The 19,741-nt window shown below is 37.4% G+C and overlaps 2 protein-coding genes across 8 annotated transcripts; one reads left to right on the top strand and one right to left on the bottom strand.

Annotated features, from left to right (window-relative positions):
* The first annotated feature begins 417 nt into the window (after positions 1-417).
* Positions 418-10,596, top strand: LOC105059605 (uncharacterized). Of its 7 annotated transcripts, XR_012137470.1 has the most exons (6): positions 418-544; positions 1,558-2,451; positions 2,950-3,171; positions 4,104-4,164; positions 5,192-5,317; positions 7,037-7,525. XR_012137470.1 is itself a non-coding variant. In XM_029268597.2 (4 exons), exons 2-3 carry the CDS (start codon positions 1,589-1,591, stop codon positions 3,122-3,124), a joined length of 1,038 nt encoding a protein of 345 aa, XP_029124430.1. In that variant the 5' UTR covers positions 418-544; positions 1,558-1,588; the 3' UTR covers positions 3,125-3,171; positions 10,460-10,596. The 7 variants fall into 7 exon arrangements, 4 of the variants coding, with proteins under 4 accessions (XP_029124430.1, XP_010941272.1, XP_010941266.1 ...); XR_834309.4 differs by lacking the exon at positions 5,192-5,317; XR_012137471.1 differs by lacking the exon at positions 4,104-4,164.
* LOC105059606 (cytokinin riboside 5'-monophosphate phosphoribohydrolase LOG1) lies at positions 9,171-12,789 on the bottom strand. Its single transcript, XM_010942972.3, has 7 exons — positions 12,521-12,789; positions 12,194-12,291; positions 12,082-12,112; positions 11,834-11,933; positions 10,722-10,792; positions 10,422-10,565; positions 9,171-9,412 (listed from the first exon to the last, which is right to left on the bottom strand). Exons 1-7 carry the CDS (start codon positions 12,662-12,664, stop codon positions 9,320-9,322), a joined length of 681 nt encoding a protein of 226 aa, XP_010941274.1. The 5' UTR covers positions 12,665-12,789; the 3' UTR covers positions 9,171-9,319.
* Between the last annotated feature and the right edge of the window lie 6,952 nt (positions 12,790-19,741).

A 19,741-nucleotide genomic window follows, 5' to 3' on the forward strand; every position in this document is an offset into this window, starting at 1 on the left:
AATTTAAGCATATGGATGATGGTGGTATATAATAACTAAATTTTTTTATTTTGATAATATAGTACATGAATGGTGAAATAGCATCTAACATGTATCATAACAAAATTTTTAATTCACAAATTTTACTATATCGTCAAAATAAAAATTTTTAACAATCATATCATATCATCATTGATCTATTAATATTGAGGACAATAGGAAAAGAATGTTGTGTAGATTACGTGCGGCTTTTTAGTATCAAAAATTGATCGGAATCAGCTAGAAAGTATATATCAAATTATATTTGAAAATCAAACGATCTAATATGAAACTTTTAAACTATAAAAATTGTTTAAAAATTCTTGTGTATAATTTATCTTTTATTTAATACTCCGGTCTGGTGTCACGTTTGTAATTCATTATATTTGGCTCAAGTGTCCTTCCCCTTTATCCATCGGCAATAAGAAGGTCATATCCGTCTTCTGACTCTGATCAGGCCGCAAACCGAAAGCACAGGATAAAAGAGGGAAAAGAAGCCGGCAAACGCGGACCGACGCCTCCGTAGGTACCAATTTTCGGATCTCAATGCCTCGATTTGATTCTTTTTTCTCCTCCGAATCGATCATTTTTCTCTTCATGTTGGAAATCGTCTCAAAACTAGGGCTAGGGTTTTATGAGTTCAAGGTTTCTCTGTAACGAAACACTTGATAGTTCTTTCCGATTCTTGAAACTGGGTATAAAGGGGGAGCTATTGACTGGTGAGGGTTTATTGGTGTTCATGGGACGCTAGTAGTTCCCAAAATGTCATCTTTAATCGTTCTTAATTGGTTATATTTGGAGCTTTGTTTTCTTTGCTATTTCTGATTCATATTCTCTTTGGCTATATGTTTTTCATGTTTAGTTATGTGTGTTAAATTCTCTTATTGAAGTACGAATGTTGAGTAGAAGATCCTAATACCCCTTGATTTATTTTTTCCCTGATAGTTTATTTATTTATTTTTTTTAATGCGCTGGGACCAACGCTTTCTCCTTTCCATCCATATACATGCTTAGGTGCTGTCTATTGATATATCTTTAATTCTTCATACAAGCATTTACATTGACGTTCAGGTTAGAGTGTGTATCTAAGTTGTTACTTGATAAGTAGGAGTGAAACTTGTGAGTTTTTGAAACTTTGGATGTGATTCAACAGTTTTTGCTTTAGTTTTAGTAGGAATTACTGACATATTTATATACTCCAAATTCTCTAGTTACCCTAATTCATAAAACAGCTGAAGATATGTATGGGCTTCTTCATTTGAGTGTTTCTTCTTTCTTTTGCATGCCAAGGAAAGCTTTGACCTGTCCATTAGGCTGCTATGTCTACGTGACTCTGTACATGTGACTCTAGTACTTGGTTTTACATGCCTAGATGTTGGGTGCATTTTTTTCCCCGTTTAAAGTCAATAAAGATCATGATTGCTTACAAGTAGGTTTTAGCAAATGGTGATTAATAGAATGTACATTTAGTGATTCGTTGCTCTCTTTTATTATTTTATTATCTCAATAGTTCATTTTCTCTTGTTCTGACCATAACAGGTCTCAGTGTGCCACAACCTAGTGAGAGGTCATGGAAAGTCAAGTTGAGGATAGTGGGCTGTTGACCCTGAAAAGTCCATGTAATGAGACAGACATCACTTGGAGGCAGGAGTTGGAGCGGCAACAATCTCAAGTTGAAACATTAGAAGAAAAACTTTTGGAGGTTAAGGGTAATACCCAATATTCTGAGGATGAAGCAAAAAGTGAGTTAGAATTTCTTTGGCATAGAGTCAAAGCTACTGAAAAATTGATAGCCAACTTGAAATCAGAGGCTAGAATGATGGCTGATCCTCATTTAACCTATACTTCATGTGGGATTAAATATCTAGAGGGGGTTGGGTTTACTGATAAGCGTGGCATACCATTAGCTGGTTGGTCTAAGGATGTTGATCTTTCTTCTTTTGAAAGTTCAGATGAGGAGATGCAACTGGCAGGTAGCATGGACATTGGATCCATCAATGCTAAGGCTGGAGCATCTATTAGTGATATATTGAAGTCAGTTCGTATTGTAAAAAATGTGATGGAATCTCTTGTTAAGAGAGTTATAATGGCAGAAACTGAAGCTGCTAGTGAAAAAGAAAAAGTGAAGTTTGGTTTGGAAGAAATTGAAAGGAAAACGCTCCAAATTGAGACCATGTCAGCAAAAGTTGAAGTGATGGAGAAGTTTGCAGTGGGTACAAATAGTATTTTGAATGAAATGTGGCAGAAGGTTGAAGATATGGTACAAGAAACATCTAGGCAAAGACAACGAGCTGCAGAAAATGAACAGGAGCTCTGTCGTGTGAAGCAGGATTTTGAGTCACTGAGATCCTATGTTAACAGTCTTATCAGTGTCAGAGAAAACGTGCTTTCATCAGAGAAGCAATTTCAAACAATGGAGAAGCTTTTCGGCAGGTACTTTTATTGTATATTACTTGATACAGAGTTACTCTTTTAAACATTTAGAGACATATGAGCTACCTGTTAGCTGGAACCCAGCATAATGGAACCCACCTAGCAATTTAAAATGTATCCATCTTGGTTATTTGCAAAAATGTGCTTGTCAACCAAAATTCTGAATTTAGATTTGTCATGCATGAACATGAAACTTTTGAATATGGGAGCCTAGAAGGCATCTGTCCTATAATGCATGTATATCCATCCTTGCTACCTGAATTATTATGCGAAATTAATATTACTTCTATACAATTACACTAATTTGCAGAACTGTTATTTTCCTAATTGTGTGTCTTTAGCTCCTAATCATTCATAGGCATTAAACAAATGACAACAGAGCATATGCTAACTACGATTGTCTATATTTATTTTTTATTTTGTAAAAGAATCTATTATTGTGGATTTTTATATGCACGGGATGATTTTATGACAGATTCAAATTGTTTCATGGAACAGGCTAATTGCCAAGACCACTCACCTGGAGAATGAGAAGGCGCAGAAAGAATCTGAAGTTCAGAAGCTCATGGAGGAGAATGTTAGTCTAAGAGCTCTGTTGGACAAGAAGGAGGCACAATTGCTGGCCATGAATGAACAGTGCAAATTCATGGCATTGAACAATTCTAGCATCTAGTTCATCATTTATTATCCGTCTTGCGACCCGAAGGCTGCCTTATAATGGTAAAGTTCCTTGAATCATATTGGGTTTTACTTTTTTTGCTTCACAAAGTAAGATTCTACCGGTATTGCATTTTCTTATAAGGGGCTTGCAGTTAGCGGACCTGCATCTATTACTTGAAACAAGAATTATTGAAACTCACATTAATAGTAGGTGCGCATGACATATTAGGTCATTTCTTATCAAAAGTAACACTTAAATTCATCATAGAGTTGAAATCCCATGATATAGAAGTATATTTTTCAAGATTCGCTGACTCAGTACCGGAATCCTTGCTGGTTGCCAGCCATTATGGTACCGTACCATACCGACAATAAAATATCGAAAAAATTTCATCCAACGGCAAAAAAAAAAAAGAATGAAAACCGAGCCGAACTGGATTGAACCGGTACCGTACTGTACCAAACCGGACCAAACCGTCTGGTTTTAGGCGGTTCGGGCCGATACCGAACCGATCGGTTCGGTCCGATTCAGGTCATTTTTCAAAAATTCGGTTTGAACCGGACTAGTTGCCTGTCAATACGGTACGGGATGTATGGGCCGATTCAGACCGGTACGGAATACCATGATATTCCTGTAGTCGTCCTTTATATATGTCCTTATCAATTCAGGTATGCTTAAAGGAAGAGTGCAACATTGGAGAAGCAAGACAATCATTTTGGAGGATACATGGACATGGTCATATTTGTGATTTGCCTTTCCTTTCCAATTGGATATCAGATGGCTGCTGAGTGGTTCTTAAACTTCTAAACCTTTGGAATAACATGAAACCTGCCGTCATTTGTTAAAAAAAAAAAAACTATCTGAATTGTACAGTCTTTTATTCGCTCTGGGTTATATGACATCTGTATTATACCTGAAAATAAAAAAACCAAAAAATCTTTATCTTCTGTTAGTTATACCAATATGTCATTGTTGAATTCCATGTTGGCAGATTCTGTGCTTCAGATGGTATGAGAATGGTGGAACCTTTGTCTAAAAGTTTTCGATGAAAGGTATCCTGTAAATTGTGTGGTTTTCCTTTTAAACTATGCTTTGTATGAAACCTGACCGCTCATTTATCTAGTCACCTATCCAATTGTTGCATTTTATATGGAAGGAACCAACTAGGAGTCAATATCTTCTCTGAAAATACTTAAAGAAGAATGCCTATATGTGCTGTTTCTATAATTCTTCTTCCATGTTATTTTTACCTTTCCAACTTTTGTTGCCTTGTTGATGACACCTGTTAGCTGGCTCTATTGCTTTCAGAACTAACTGGCGACCAAGCATCTGCATTATGACTGGACCAAATGTGGGTTCGAGGTTGATGGGCTTTTTTTTTTTTTTTGGCAATGAGATGAAAATTAGAGAAAATGCCAACTGACCAGATGGTAAAGTGTCTTGGTTGTGTTCAACCAATCCTGCCTTCACATAGGGTGGGTTTGTTTAGGAGTTTCCAGGGAGGGATAAAAGGGATGTGAATAGGCCAGGCCCAGTTTTAGTTGAAAGCTTTAATGAAGCTGGCCAGAGAATATTAGTCTGAACCTGGCGCTGGCCTAGGCTCTAGTGGGGTCCAGTTTAGCTTATGGCCAAGATCTGATCAGCAGGCCTTAGCTGAAAGTAATTCAAGCCAACATATAAGAAGCCTAGGTTAGGCACTGGGAAAAGAAAACCTGAGCCTGTGCCCAGATTCCCACAGGCCACAGCCTCTGAGTCTAATCAGCAAATTGACAATCGTAGGAGGCTAAGCCTGTTGGTGAGTTTATAAAATTAAAAAGGAAAAATGAAACAACTTAATCTTATTTATTATCATTTTGCTTTTTGAGGTTTCAGTTAGTTTTGTAGGGTTTCACAGTTTTGGTTTTTGTAGTGCTTCAGGTTTGTATGCTTTTATCTTATTTTCTGTTATTTTTGGTCGTTTAGATTTTTGTGTTTGAGGCAATGGTTGGCTGTTTTTTCTTTGTTCTTGCACATATGTAAGTGTCCTTTTGGTAGTTTCCGTCGAGTTGTTCAAGAAACTTATTTGTTGATCAATTTCAGTATTTCACCAACTACTACATGGATGAAGATCAATTTAAATGGTTTCTCGTGGCCATAGATGAAGCAAAGGCCAGTCTCAAGGCAGAGTTCTGTCCGAGCCATCATGTGGTTTCCTTTGCGATGCAAGTTAATATACTTGATGTTTATTCTGCCGGCTGAGCTTCACCTACTTTTAAATGCTTTTAGTTTTTCGCTTTATAACATTGTTTTCATGCTAGTCCAGATCTATGTTTCTGAAAATCCAATCAAGTGACAATTATTAGCAAATTAATATATAACATTTGAAATTATTTTTGTTATTAATATTTTTATAATCTAGTATTTGCAAGCTTGTTTTTTTAAAATAAGAGTGAAAGTGGTATGGATATTTCGGATCCGTTTTCGTACTTGAATCAATCCGGATATAGACAGAATTTTTTGAGGATCCGACTAATATCCATATCCATATCTATATCTGGCAAAGAAAGATAGATATGGATATGGATAGACAACTATCCGATCCGTATCCGAATCTACATATAGCCCTATAAAATTTTATATTGTACTTATTAATTTTTAAAGAAAATATGTTTATGTTATGAACTTGATTAATCATCTATCTAGTAATATTTTTGATTATGTAATCATAAAATTTAATTATCTAAGTTATATTCGTCATTATATCCATACTTTTAGTATACGAATTGTATCTGTATCCATTTAAAACATATATAGATATGAATTTTTGCATCTGGATAATATCTGTATCTGTATTTGTATTGATTAGACAAAACAAATATGGATATGGATATGTTGATATCCTATTCGTATCCAATCTGGTTTCAGCCCTACTTTAAAATCCTCTTTCTAGGCAACAGGGCTGTGTGCTACTCGTATTGGTGCTTGATTTTAGGTTTCTTGCAACCCAAGAGCAAAAGGGAATAAAAATTCAGTAATCAATGGTACTTTTATCTACATGAGGCATAGTTCTTTCCTTTCACTGACTTCTGCTTTCAAATATTGGGTCATTCACTGTTGGTGCTCCTGGAAGTTGATTATTAGAACCATCTATGTCAAGCCTTTAATCTAGCCAATCAACACTTCTTTCCAGTCATTTTATCCTTTTGGTACATCCGATATTCATTCAAACTTCTATGTTGTGTTATTTTACATCTTCTGGAGGCTTTCCCTCTGCACGTCCGGCCTCATGTCAGGATGTAGGTGATTGAACTGCAGTTCAGTGTTGAGCTTTGCAAGAACCATTTGGTAACCCCTGAGCTCCTTTTCATTGAGTTCTTCCTCCAGATGACCATGTCCAAATGGAATCTTAGTTTGTGTTTGTTTCATTTCTCCTATGCTTTGTGTTTATTTGCAGAAGTGAGGGGCGTCCAAATCTTGTGTATAGTATTACAAATCTTGACCAAAAAATGGCCGAAGGTATAGGTTGGTCATGATGTGTTCTCAGGGTCATGTTTTGCCTGCATTTTCCGATAGACTGGTTGCTGTTTGAGGACACACAAAGCTTTCATTAAGAAACACTATGGGGTGCTGAGTCTTCCCTGGAAACTTGTTGGATTAATTAAACTCCACATTATAGTTCTTGTTTTTAGGTTGGATTGGGAAAAGATCAAGGTACTACATAATCATCGTTGTACTAGATATCCAGCTTACTTTTATGATTTCTTTCTCAGTTCATTCCTGTAAAGTCTGCTTTTTCTGTGTTCCTTCATGCCAACACGTAGTGTTAATATATTCAAGTGCTTCCTTGATAACAATCAAACAAGTTTGCTTGGTTGAGATATCTTGAATTTTTCCATCTTTCTGAGGTGAATGGTAATTTGCTTTTACAACGCACAATGCTTGCAGGGTGGAGAGAAGAAAATTAGGAACAAAGAGAACCTACTGTGACTGCAAGAAAGTGAACTTGTTTTGGATTAAAAAAGGTGGCCATGATGTATTTCAATTACGAAGTGCGAGGAAATAGTCCCCTGATCCTGAAGAGCAGCATGAGAAGAGAGAACAGAAACCGTTGGTAATCTTGATGTGCATATGGTCCTTCAAAGAACCAGCAAATCCAACATATGTTGAGGATTAGGGTACGAAGGACCACTTGAGAAGAAAGATGCTCTGTTTCTCAACATTTTTTCTTCTAATTAATCTGTGACATGATTCAATAACATGCACCATTCAGCTTGAGGTCTTGGACCTTATGCCTCTTGTGTGTTTTGGAGAGGTTGGATGTAGATGCATGTGGGGAGAACTATCTGCACAAAAAGAAGCCGAATCATGTATTGTATGTGGTTTGGCATGCGCAACAACTATTACAGGAATTCCGAGTTTGTCTGTTCTTTTGGATGTCTGCTGACAGGATGGTTCTCAAATTGTTACATGACATCGTTTTCTGAGGGGCTAAAACTGGCCCATTATTTTCCATAATAGAGTAGCAAGATGGTGAGGTTGAGACGGGGCATTGCATGGAATGTTTGCAGAGGTGTAATACATGCAGGAGGATGTCTGAAAGTGCTTTTCACTGCTAATGATCAATTGAGGCACTTGGGGGATTGCATTAAGCAAGAACGAGATGAAAGCATCTCTGTAATCCGAACCTTACTTGTCTTCCTCCTTCCACATAGTCCTGATGGTACCTTGTGTTTGGATGGATATGTTCTATGTGCCAGAACATGTTCATGAGTGTGACCTCTGAATGGTCCTTATTCCTCCAATGGTGATAGACAATGTTTGGACATGTGATGTTTATCTTGAAAGGGAAAGATGATGCCATGAACTGGGTATAAGACGTAGAAAGCAAGGTCATTGTCATAAATAAAGTCTCCATTGCCCAAGATGTCATGGTAACTGAAAATTACTGAATGGCAGTTCCCCCAATTCACTGGTCCATTATGGATTCATTACCTCATCTGGGGTGCTCATCTTTCCTAGGCTAAGCTTGTGGTAGACTAATGCCATTGCTCTATGCAAGAGGGTATCTTGAAAACTTAGTGAAGTGTGCATGGGATAGTAATCATAAGAGGGCTTTTAACAAGGGAAACAGAGAGGTGGTCCAGATTTTATTGCCAGTGATCATGGTTTTGAGGGGAAAATGATCATAGTGTGGTTATCCTGGTGCCCATACCAGTTTTGTGGAAACATTCTGTTCCTATCGATCATCTTAGTTTGGTGAGGAAGGAGTATCTTGCAGGGAGTGCTTTAGTATTATCTCACAGAATGAAGTTGTGTGATTGATCTCTAACTTTTCTATTGATCCCCAGTCTGGCAGCCTGTGTGTTGCTAGCTCAAAATCGATGGACTTTTTTTAATGGGCGATTTAGCATAGGTCAATGTTTGAAAGAGACCCAGTGACTATCATTTGCTGACTTAGCAAGCACACCCAAAATGGTGTTCATGTGTAACACCCAAAATGGGGTTCATGTGTAGGTTTTGGGTTGCATTGTATGGCTTAAAAGCTATTAAGTCTCTAGTGACTCAAATTTAGAGAGAGGCATCTATCTTGCAGATTGGTGGATCATCTATGCCAGAATGTGTGAATTGGTAAATCAAGTCTATTGCCTTTTACAAGCTTATACATAAGAAAAAGGTGATTGGAAGATGTGCTCAAAGGAGCTCAAGTTTTCATTTTTTGAACCATGAAGGCTAGCCTGATCAAATAATAATAAAAAAAAGGTGAAGCACTTGTTACATGAATGAGGTTGATGGACAATTAGGATCCCTCAAAGTGGTTAACGTTTTCTTTTTGTGGTTAATATTGTTGCATGAATATATGCGCAATTTTGTGAGGTGCACTTCTCTCAGTTTTTCATTTTTCTAAGCATTAAGCCTCAACATGATCCGAGGTTTAGGTTTAATCTTATATATATATATATATCTCTGAAAGCAAGGTGATGAGGTTATTTGTTTATGGGTGGAGAGGTGGCAGTGAGCTTGCTTGATTTCAATTAGGCTATATTAGCCCACACAACTTTTCTCCTATGTATACAAGGTGGAACAAAGGATGGTATATTGTAATTCATTACTAAGAAAGGAGCCAGATAGCTTGCTATTAAAGAGTCTTGGGGGTTATACTAAGGTTATGCTAGTGAAAAAAAATTGAACAAAGATTACATCATAGATGGTAAAATTAATGTAAGGTCATTAGCAGGCAATTTCCGACTTGCGAGAATGGCCTAATTGCTCCATCTCCCAACTGAGCTTAGGTGCAACCCCCTCATGCTCTGGCACATACTCCTGCAAGCAAAATTAATCTCTAGCAAATGGAAATGGAGACCAAAAAATGAGTCGCAAATAGTATTAGACTAATTTCTATTCACTTAAATCCAACTCTAGATTTCTGCTCATAAACTTCAACAATGCCCACCTGGAAAAAATCAGTACTCGACAACACTCATGATGCTGATCTTGTTGAGCAGTAATGGTGTCCAAAAATGGCATGGTCGTATAATAGGGCTGACAAAGATACTTTTGTGGCAATGTTTCACAGTTACCTACATTTGTATTTTGATCATCCTGAGAATATTTTTTTGGGGTACTCTGAGACTGTTCATTAAATTGAGACCATGCATGTAGGACATCTGATTAATAGTACCTTGTTTTTATGAGGCCCACACAACATGTGAGTTTGTCATACTGATTGAGTCCACACAAAAAGGATGTCTGTAGGTACGCTTACTGTGTGTCGGTGTTTCATTTGCACGGCTACATTTTTTTTTTTCATAATTTTTTTTTTTATAGAAAGACTTTATTAAGACAAATTCCACGTAAAAATTTTCTTGTGACTTTTCTATTGCTCCTCAATAGGAAGTCTATAAGGTGCTGGATAAAAAGTTGTTACTCTGCTCTTTCATTTTTTTTTTTCTTTCATCATATACATCAAATATGCAATATTATATTTTTTCTTTTATTTAATTGAAATATCAACTTGCAAACCAGCATGAGCTCAGCTGGTTGACATTGCACTCCATGTTGGAGAGAAGTGTAAGATTCTGACTTGATGATGGCCTTCCCCCATATTGCTTTTTTTTTTTAAAAAAAAAGGGGTATGTTCTATCATTATCTACATGTGAAATTAGTAGAATATTGCATCATAATCTAAAATGTATGATTATTTGATTAAAATATCCTTCTGCTCTTCCACACTAGGTGGTTTTTGAAAAACTTTTCATCAAATTAAAAAAAAAAAATTATCAACAGATGAAGCAAAATGATTGTGAGAGAGAGAGAGAGAGAATTTTCACACCTCAAGTTTGGATAATAATTCATGGGCATTTTGTGCAGAAATGATAATATGACGAGCAGCAGGTGCAATGAATCCCTCATCAACAGCCTTGTCAATGAAAGACAGCAAGGAGTTGTAGTACCCATCGACATTCAACAAACCGACCTGGTATGAATTATAAAATATTAGGTCAAGAAGTTAAGATGATCTTATATCTCTATTACATTATTCTTATAGCTACATTAATTCCATGCGAAGGACATAGAGATAGTTAAAACAAATGAAAAGTTTTATAATTATGGGGTATGTTACATGGCATACCGGCTTGTCATGGATCCCCAACTGAGCCCAAGTGATCACCTCGAGGAGTTCTTCTAAGGTTCCATACCCACCTATAGAGCCAATCAACACAAAAAAAATATTTTTTACATTATACATGAATGTCATAGGGTTTGTTGAATGTTTACTTACATTTTAAGTGCAAGTAATATGTTGGTCTTGTCTTATTGTTCTTTGTCTTTCTTTTTTCCCCTTTTCTTTTGGTTGGGGTGGGGGGTGGTGGGGATGAAGCCATGTCAGTTGAGAACAAAGGTGGAGGCACCACATGTCATTTCAAAGAAATAATGCCAAAATCATCTGGATGAAAGACACATGGAGTTGCCTTTCTTTGAGCCTAAAACCTTTTTAAAGTGGAGTGCAACTGCTAGGACATAGCTTAATTTGCTATTAGATTACTCATGTGTTATGTAACATTAAACAATATAAACCTACTTAATTCCCTTTTGTATAGATTTCTAAGTGATTAATCATTAATTAGCACCTTGTACTTAATCATTGACTCCTTAGGGTAAGACTAGCATCATGCCGAGTCAAGGTGAGTTGATCTTTATGGGGACCGAGCAAAGAATAATTTTGCACCTGTTCATTTCAATAATGCTATGGGGCTCTTGTGGATAAGCCAATAGGGGATTGGTATGATCTAAGATGCTGGTGCAACTCATCACAAGAGAAACAGTGACAAGAACTGATGGCTAATGGAGTGAAGCATATCTTACCATTTTGTTCATCATGGTTATCAGATTGTTCAGATGGGATCAACTTTTCCTTGGCAAGGTCATTTGTCAACTAGTTGATGAAATGAATTTAAGTATTACATAACAGCACCATAATTAAAATAGATGCATGTACAAACAACCAGGGTGTACTTGCACTATTTTAGCGACTTTGATTACCTAAGCATGCTCAATTTTTAATCTAGGAGTGCCAGTGAACCCCAGTAAAGGAGCAGATCAGAAGGAGACCATTGAAATGGTGATGAGTGAACTTTTGTTCTAGACATTAATCTAACATCATCAAAAGCAAAGGGTGCACTACCAAGTATCAAATATATATCATGATGGCAAACTAGGATGCATGGGGCTTGGTATGCATACCAGGGAGCGCAATGAAAGCATCAGCTTGCCGTGCCATCTCGGCCTTCCTTTGGTGCATGCCCGAGACGGCTCTCACCTCTCCTACTGTCTCTCCTGTTATCTGAAATTTTTTTTTTTTTTTTTTTTCACCAGAATCCTTCCATTGTCAAGCTCCATCCATTGGTTTTAAGGTCATTTTATGACTCCACTTTTGCATCCAAGACTTGAAAAAAAAAAAAATGAAAGAGAGAGAAAAATATTTACAATACCTCTCTTGGCATTAGAGTCTTGGGAATCACCCTGCAATATAATATCGAAAAATTATTTTATAATATATGTATATGTGTGTGTTATAGATCAACAGATGGATGAAAGACAGACCCTATGACATGGCGGCCACCATTATAGACAGCATGTGAGACAAGACCCATGAGACCAATACTTCCTCCACCGTAGACCAAATCTATGTTCCTCTCCACCTGATATCATTTGCAAAAGAAAACAAAAAAGAATCAGCAAACAAGGGAGCAAATCACACAAACTATACTAAGTATAACTAAAGGCAGTTTCGACTTCCATGAAGGCTTTGTCTTTGAAAAACCAACTCCATGGATCCCTTCAACCATACAGAAGAGAAAGGATATGGGACTTCTCGTGCATGGGGTTAACACAAAGAGAAAGGAAAGGAATGAGAAGGGAAGTGATGACCAATTCGTTGCCAAGCTGAATGGCTGCAAGCTGGTAGCTGGCCTTGTTCCCGGGGCTACTCCCACAGAAGACGCACACTCGTCTGAACCGCGAGGGTGATCCCTTTGAGCTTATCATCACCCGAGCTTGTCTTTGGGCTTCCATCTATGGCCTACTCTATAGTAGAAGAACAAGGCTATGGCCTATATATGGATCCTACCAACTTCTAAGGTAAGAGAAAGTTTCCTCTTGCTCTAGGTTTGCAGTGCGAGGTGGGGGGATAGCTAAAGAGAGAGGGCTTCATAAATAGACGTTGGGCAACCTAGAGAAATAGCTTTTTATTTCCTTTTCTTTTTCTTTTTTCTTTTCCCTCGAGTAGGACCGGTGTGTCTTTTTGTTTTTACTGCCATCACTTATTGCAGCCTTAAGCTTAGCTTGAAGTATGGAAGTTGTCAAGGACCACAGGCAATAGAAACACTACTGCTCTTATCCAAGCACATTTAACTATAGAGTTCTGATGGTATCTAATGGGTTAGTGTTGATAAGATCGCATTGCAGATCATTTATATTTATTTGATAGAAAACTTTGGTGCATGTCATCTATTTTATTTTCAAGAAGATCATCCCTAAAAGGTATATTAAAAGACATTAGATTAGAGAACCAAGAAAATAATTGGGAGAGCCCCCACTCACCGAACTTATTCGTCAAACATGTACCTCAAATTATGGGGCATATTCTTTGGCTTTGGTTCCTAAAGCTTCCCTTCGTTCTTGCTAATTGTGGTTATCATGCACTCAAAAGATGTTTTCATTTGGTGTTTGAATAGCCCTGGTCAAACCAAAAGTCATGCATCCAAACCTATCACTTCCTCACTTTTTGGTTCGGTGCTGATTTTATGATGTTTCTCTAGCTAAATATTGCATCATGAGAAAGTTTGAAGCAGAGTCAGCTTGAGGAGGGTCCTACCTCTGTATGATGATCCGGGTCAAATAGAAGAGGATGAAATAATTAATATGGTTTAAGAATCTTAAGTATATATCAATAATCAAGTCCACCTTGTATTATATCCCAAGCAATTGGCAATTAATTGGTGCTTATCATACAATTTCCCTAATATTGTCACTGCACATTTATATATTTGTCGCTCAAATATGAAGGCCAAAGAAAAATTTCTGACAAAATGATTTGGTATTTAATTTTCATAGTATGAGGTGGATGTGATAGGCTCTATCTTGCTCAAGTTGGAAGTGTATCTTCATCGCAAAAAAAGGATTTATTTTTCTTGTATGAATCCATCATTGGATCATGCAATGATTACTTTAAAATCTATGCAGATAGATGAATGAAAAACTTAGAGTGCTTAGAGATTTGTGCAAAATGTGATTCAATGGTCAATATCATGAAAGAAGATCAATCATTCGTTCATACGAAAGATATTACCCAAATCCAGCTTGCCCTCTAACATATAGAATGGTCGATGGAAAAATGATGTAAAAGTTTCCTAGATGCCTCAAATCTTAGATTATACGGATAAATGAAGTTATGAGGGAAACTTGTCTAAGATTCCAGGAGAAAATAAACTAAAGTGTAAAAATTAGTATGTGACAAACAGGTTCATGAAACTATTTAAAGTTATATTACTCAAAAAAAAAAAAAAAAAGAAAAAAAAAAAAAAGGTTATGGGATGCATATCAAAGTGTGGCCCCAACAAAATTGTTGTGGCTTTGCATGCCAGCTACATAGAGTGGGACAAGTGCAGCGGTGGGGGATGTAATTTTAGTCAGATCCACCCATGCACACGTGCATGTCCCCACGCGTGCAACGCCAAAAATCGGGCGGTGGGAGTGGTGGGTGATTAGAAGAAGCTTCCTAGCCATGCACTGAGTCACCTTTAAAGTCAGCAACGGACCCAACCCAACCCAATAATAAAATCCCCTTCACATTAAGTCAAGAATTAAGTTGGGAACTATGAAGACATTGATGTTGAGGTGATGTTGCCACGATTTAAAAATTTGATGTCACGCATTATTAATTTTGGGCACCCTTGGGAGACATCATCCTCCAATTTATGTCAAGGCTTTGGGCCTCCTCCTTGTCCCACGCGTCATCAGCAGCTCATATCATCCCATCTCAATCCATCCACCAGCCTCATTAGGCTGGCATCCACTAATTCCCTTAGATGGCTCTTGGCAGGGAGGATAAGTTTTGGAGGAACATCCTTGTATTATAGAGAGGATAGACTATTCAGTGAAAGAAGTCTTCTTTTAGCATTTTGACTGAAGAGATAAATGGAGAGAATAAAAGAATATGTTTCATTTTTGCAATGACAGGCTTTATTATGAGGATAATATTGTCCTTCCACCTTTTTTTTGTGTTCAAAGAGTGGATTGGAGCAACATAGTAATTGGAGGAGATAAGTTTTCCGTGAGATACCTCTATTCCAACAAAATGATGGAATAGAATCCTCCTTTCTCTGTCTTAATGTTTTTTTTTTTTTGGTTGGTTGCACTTATCCAAATAAGGCTATTCTTAGGGTGTTTTGAGATCCTCATTTGGAGGGATATCCTTCTACTTATCCCCTCTACAAAATGTAGCCTGGCTGTGCTTGGATAGGGAATAAGTGGGAGGACAACCACCCTTGCTCTTCCTAGCTATTGGTCTTTCGAGTTGATAGTGCAGGTTTATTCCATACAATGCTTGAGGGGTTATCCATCCCACTTAAGTCATTAAGTTAATTGGATTTTATCTGATTAACATTATCCGAATATGGCCCACATTAATATATATCGGGGTTTATTTTACATATTTTTTAGATTGATCTACTTTGACTAAGAATAAACATTCGATAAAGTAATAAAGATATATTTAATGGTTATTATAATAAAATCAAACTTTATACCATCATCATGGATAATATCCATCTTTTAGTCTCTGGTGGCTAATTTAGAAATTACCTCTGATGGATAAGATATGTTATAAAAGGATATTTCTTATGGACTTGGTCTTCAACTCACCTAAGAGTAAGGCTGCAAACGGATCGGGTTGATCCGTGATCCGACCTGACCCAATCCGGTTAGACTCGACCCGAATCCATTTAAAAGACCCATGGAGCCGGGTCGGGTTCAAAAATTAGATCCGTTCATCTTTCCGGGTCGGGTCTGGATTTTCTGAATTTGGATCCGATCCGACCCGACCCGATTCGTGAAGATTTTTGGATTAATTTGGATCTCAAAATATGTGATCTGATCCGATCCGACCCGAACCGGATCCAAATATAAGACTTGAACTCAGTTAGAATGGCTCACCCAAATAAAAATTTGAGTTTGGGCCAAAAAAGTGACTCATCCAAATTCTTTCTTAAATCTCTTACTAAAATCTTTAATACTGTCGCATTGCCACAAGATCATTAATGCACTGCACAAAAAATGCCATTCTTATAGCTAACCTCCGAACTTCTCTAAAAGTCCTTCCACAAATATAAAGTAAACTGGAGACATACCAATAGTTGTTCATAATTAAAATATCTAATTACTTGTTTACTGTTGTACATTACTATTGCTTTAGGGATGGTATACAATATCCAATATCAATGGGTGAAGTGAGAAGACGTATGATGGGAGGAGAGGAGAGAATATCTATATGAAAAGATAGATATGGCCATGCTATTTTGCTATCAACGTGACCACTAATTTCACTTTATGTAGATTTTTAAATCCGTGATCCAATCCGACCCGAATTAGACTCGAATCGGACCCGCATTTCATGGATTGGGACCAGATTATATATGGATCCGATCCGACCCGAATGATCCAATGGGTCAATAAATTCGGCCATGGATCCGATCCGATCCGACCCGACTTTTTATTGGGATGGGTATGGGTCCAATATCAAGACCCGATCAAAAAATCAGATCGGGTCGGGATCACTCAAGATCCGATCCGACCCGACCCATTTGCAGGCCTACCTAAAAGATTGGGAGGTCCTCAGAGTTAGGATTGAAAAATTAAAGTGCTGCTTGATGATAGTAAGGAGCACATCCAACTCGCTTTCTTTCCAAGAGTTTGTGAGGTCTTCCCCATCAAGAATACTCGAAGTTGGAATTGAAAAATCAAAGTGTTGCTTGACAATAGCAAGAAGCACATCCAACTCAGTTTCTTCTTGTGGTTATAAGTAGGCTGATTCAAGCAATTTTGGACGGCATCGATGGCTTCTTCTTTATGCAAGTTCTATTGCTTAATGAAGTTCTAATATTATAGTATCAGAGCCATGTAGGTTATTTGGTTTAAAGATTAAAGCCTTTCTATCCATATAGGGATTTTATGGATATAAATCTGATGAGCCATCTGACCGGTTGCTAGTAATCATGGTCATCATGATCAGGAGTCATTTATGGATTCCATATCCGCTATTTGTTTTATAAGTTTTTTTTTATTTTTTTAAAAGATCTATTAAAATGAATAAATAAATAAGAGAGAAAATGATAATTAAAGGAAGAAGAAAAGGGCTAACAGTGCTCTGATTTTTCATTGTTATGCCCTTCTCTCATCAAAGTGGTCGAACCTCTGATCTTCCTCCATCAGTTGCCGGGACTTGCCGATGGCGGCCTCCATGATGTTGGATGTATGTCTTCCATCTATATTCTAGAAAAAAAAGAAGGAAAGGTAGGGTAGTGGATCTCCCACTGTCAAACTAATAGTAGTTTCAACTACTAAGTATAACTAAAGGTAGTTTCAACTTTTATGAAGGCTTTATTATGAAGATAATATTTTCCTTCCACCTTTTTTTGTGTTTAAAGAGTGGATAGGAGCAACATAGTAATTGGAGGAGATAAGTTTTCCTTGGGGTAACTCTATTCCACCAAAATGATGGAATAGAATTCTTCTTTTTCTGCCTTACCTTTTTTTTTGTTTTTTTGGTTGCACTTGTCCAAATAAGGCCATTCTTAGGGTGTTTTGAGATCCTCATAATTTGGAGGGATATCCTTCTACTTATCTCCTCTACCAAATGCAGCCTGGCTGTGCTTGGATAGGGAATAAGTGGGAGGATGACCACCTTTTCCCTCCCTTGATGGTGTAGGATTATTCCATACTTAAAATGCTTGAGGGGATATCTTTTCCACTTGAGTCATTAAGTCAATTCCATGGGAAGGAGTTGGATAGGCTTATTGCCTCATATGGGATAGCCAATTATCATATTTCCCCTCCACTTTTTCTGCGCACTCTTAAATACGTAAAATAGGAGGATAATTTTATCCTTATGATGGAATCCAAATCATCGGAAATCCGAAACCTATTACACACACTCTATTCCCTCCTCTTGTCCCCTCACACTTATTCCTCGAACCAATTGCCAAAAGACCGTTATTCCGTGGTATAAATCTATCTCTTTTAGTTTTACTGTATCCTAATAACTTTTGCTAATTCCCTCAAAATCTATTCTGCAACCAAGCATAGCAAATAGATAACCAACCCCATATTTTGAACCCAGCAGATCAAGCCTGACATGATTGCTAGAATGGCCCTTTTTTGGATCTTGGAGCTTGTTATATTTGACAATGGTAATTTTTTTCCAAGAAAATAAAATGTGCAGGGTTCATCAAAATTCACACAAAATCAATTGTCAAGGCATGACTCAAACATAGACCATTGATACCCAGCTTCCATTTCCTTGCCAACCGAACAAGTTGGCAGCCTTGATGATGAAAAAAAAATATAAGCCAGCCAAATAACTGAAAAATTCCAACTTGTTCTTAAGAGTAATGCTAGCTTGAGCCCAAGGGCACATTAATGCATGTGCCAACTTAGTATGGTCTAATAAGCATAGGTATTTGGTCTGACAAGTATAACTACATGCCATAAGGCATTTGCAACTTAGGATGGCCTAATGAGCATAGGTATGTGGTCTGACCCTTCTTCTTCTTTTTTTTTTTTTTTGAGAAATAGGGAAGCAACAGTCATCCAATTTTATTGGAAGAAGAGAGTTTTACATGAGCTATTTACAAATGGAAAAGAAAGGTGGTGGTCAGACAAGTATAACATGTTAGATCCTCATCAATAGAAAAAGCACCATATCACTAGGTTATATGATATGGAGTTCAATCAATTCTACTAGAAATTGTGGGCATGCTCTGGATGGGCGAGCTGATCCAAACTCCCTCTCCCTTTCTTTCTCTGTCAATCTTTATGAGCTGTCATTCTACCACTGCTCCCTGTTAGTAGGTGCATACTTTTAAAGTACCTGACATCTAGCACATGTGGACTAATGTCATGTCGTGGAAAATGATGATAGCTATAGATAAAGAGTGAGAGAAACCCATGGCCATACCATGGGACCCTCTTATTTATCATCCCGTCAACTCCACAAGTATTTGTTATTTGTTCCCTTAACCCTAGCTCTTGTGGTGGTGATGGGCTTAGATCTTTACTTTGATCTCTGACAACATTGCATCCATATGTTGTGATCACCATTTTGGACCACCTAACCTCTTTAATTAGTCTACCTCTTTAGGTTAGCAGGTCATATTGTTTGGTTGTGACCATGGAGTTGGGATGGAGGGCTGGTGGAGCCATGCCAAACAGTAGCTTGAGAACTCCATTTCATTTGTGAGCGTTGTGGTTAGTCTACCATAATTGCACGGCTTCATTCTTTTGGGGGTGTAGGTGGAGTTAATGGGTCACTATGATGGTAATTGCAAAGAGTAGGTGGTTTCCGGTGTACCAAAATCCAAAAGCTTGCAACAATAAAAAGAAGCTAGTAAATGACTACGTGAATGAACCTAGCGAGAGAATGAATGAATAGGGCCCATTATTATTGGGTATTATTGGTGAGAGGGTTCGGGTTTTATCTTTCGAAAGAATGAATGAGTTTTTTTTTTGCCGGATCTCAAAGTATTCCAATGTTTTATTTCTATCTATCTGTATAGATCTCAAAGTAGAAATCACATAATCTAATGATTGATATTACAAAAGAAGAAGAATCATTCTTCGCACGAAAGATACAATCCGAACCCTTGGTTGGAGGGCATGCATAATTGGATCAAAAAGGGAGCAAATTCATGGGGCTAACATAGCGCAAGCCATAGGAACATTTGATGGTATCATGGACCTTAAGATAACTAAAAGAGCCAGTAATCTAGATCTATTAGGATCCTTATAGGTCACTGTGTATTGGATCTGATTCAAATTGTATCTTTCGTGCCAAAGAATGATTCACCTTTTTTTCGTGACATCAGCCATTGGATC

Source organism: Elaeis guineensis, chromosome 16 (genome assembly GCF_000442705.2).
Source record: "Elaeis guineensis isolate ETL-2024a chromosome 16, EG11, whole genome shotgun sequence".
NCBI classification, from domain to species: domain Eukaryota; kingdom Viridiplantae; phylum Streptophyta; class Magnoliopsida; order Arecales; family Arecaceae; genus Elaeis; species Elaeis guineensis.

Excerpts from the sequence above, each read along its gene's own strand:
- LOC105059605 (XM_029268597.2), top strand. The coding sequence starts at position 1,589 with ATGGAAAGTCAAGTTGAGGATAGTGGGCTGTTGACCCTGAAAAGTCCA. Across the intron at positions 2,452-2,949 it reads ATGGAGAAGCTTTTCGGCAG|GCTAATTGCCAAGACCACTC; the intron begins GTACTTTTATTG and ends TTCATGGAACAG.
- LOC105059606 (XM_010942972.3), bottom strand. The coding sequence starts at position 12,664 with ATGGAAGCCCAAAGACAAGCTCGGGTGATGATAAGCTCAAAGGGATCA. Across the intron at positions 11,934-12,081 it reads AGACTCTAATGCCAAGAGAG|ATAACAGGAGAGACAGTAGG; the intron begins GTATTGTAAATA and ends AAAAAATTTCAG. Across the intron at positions 9,413-10,421 it reads AATTATTATCCAAACTTGAG|GAGTATGTGCCAGAGCATGA; the intron begins GTGTGAAAATTC and ends TTTTGCTTGCAG.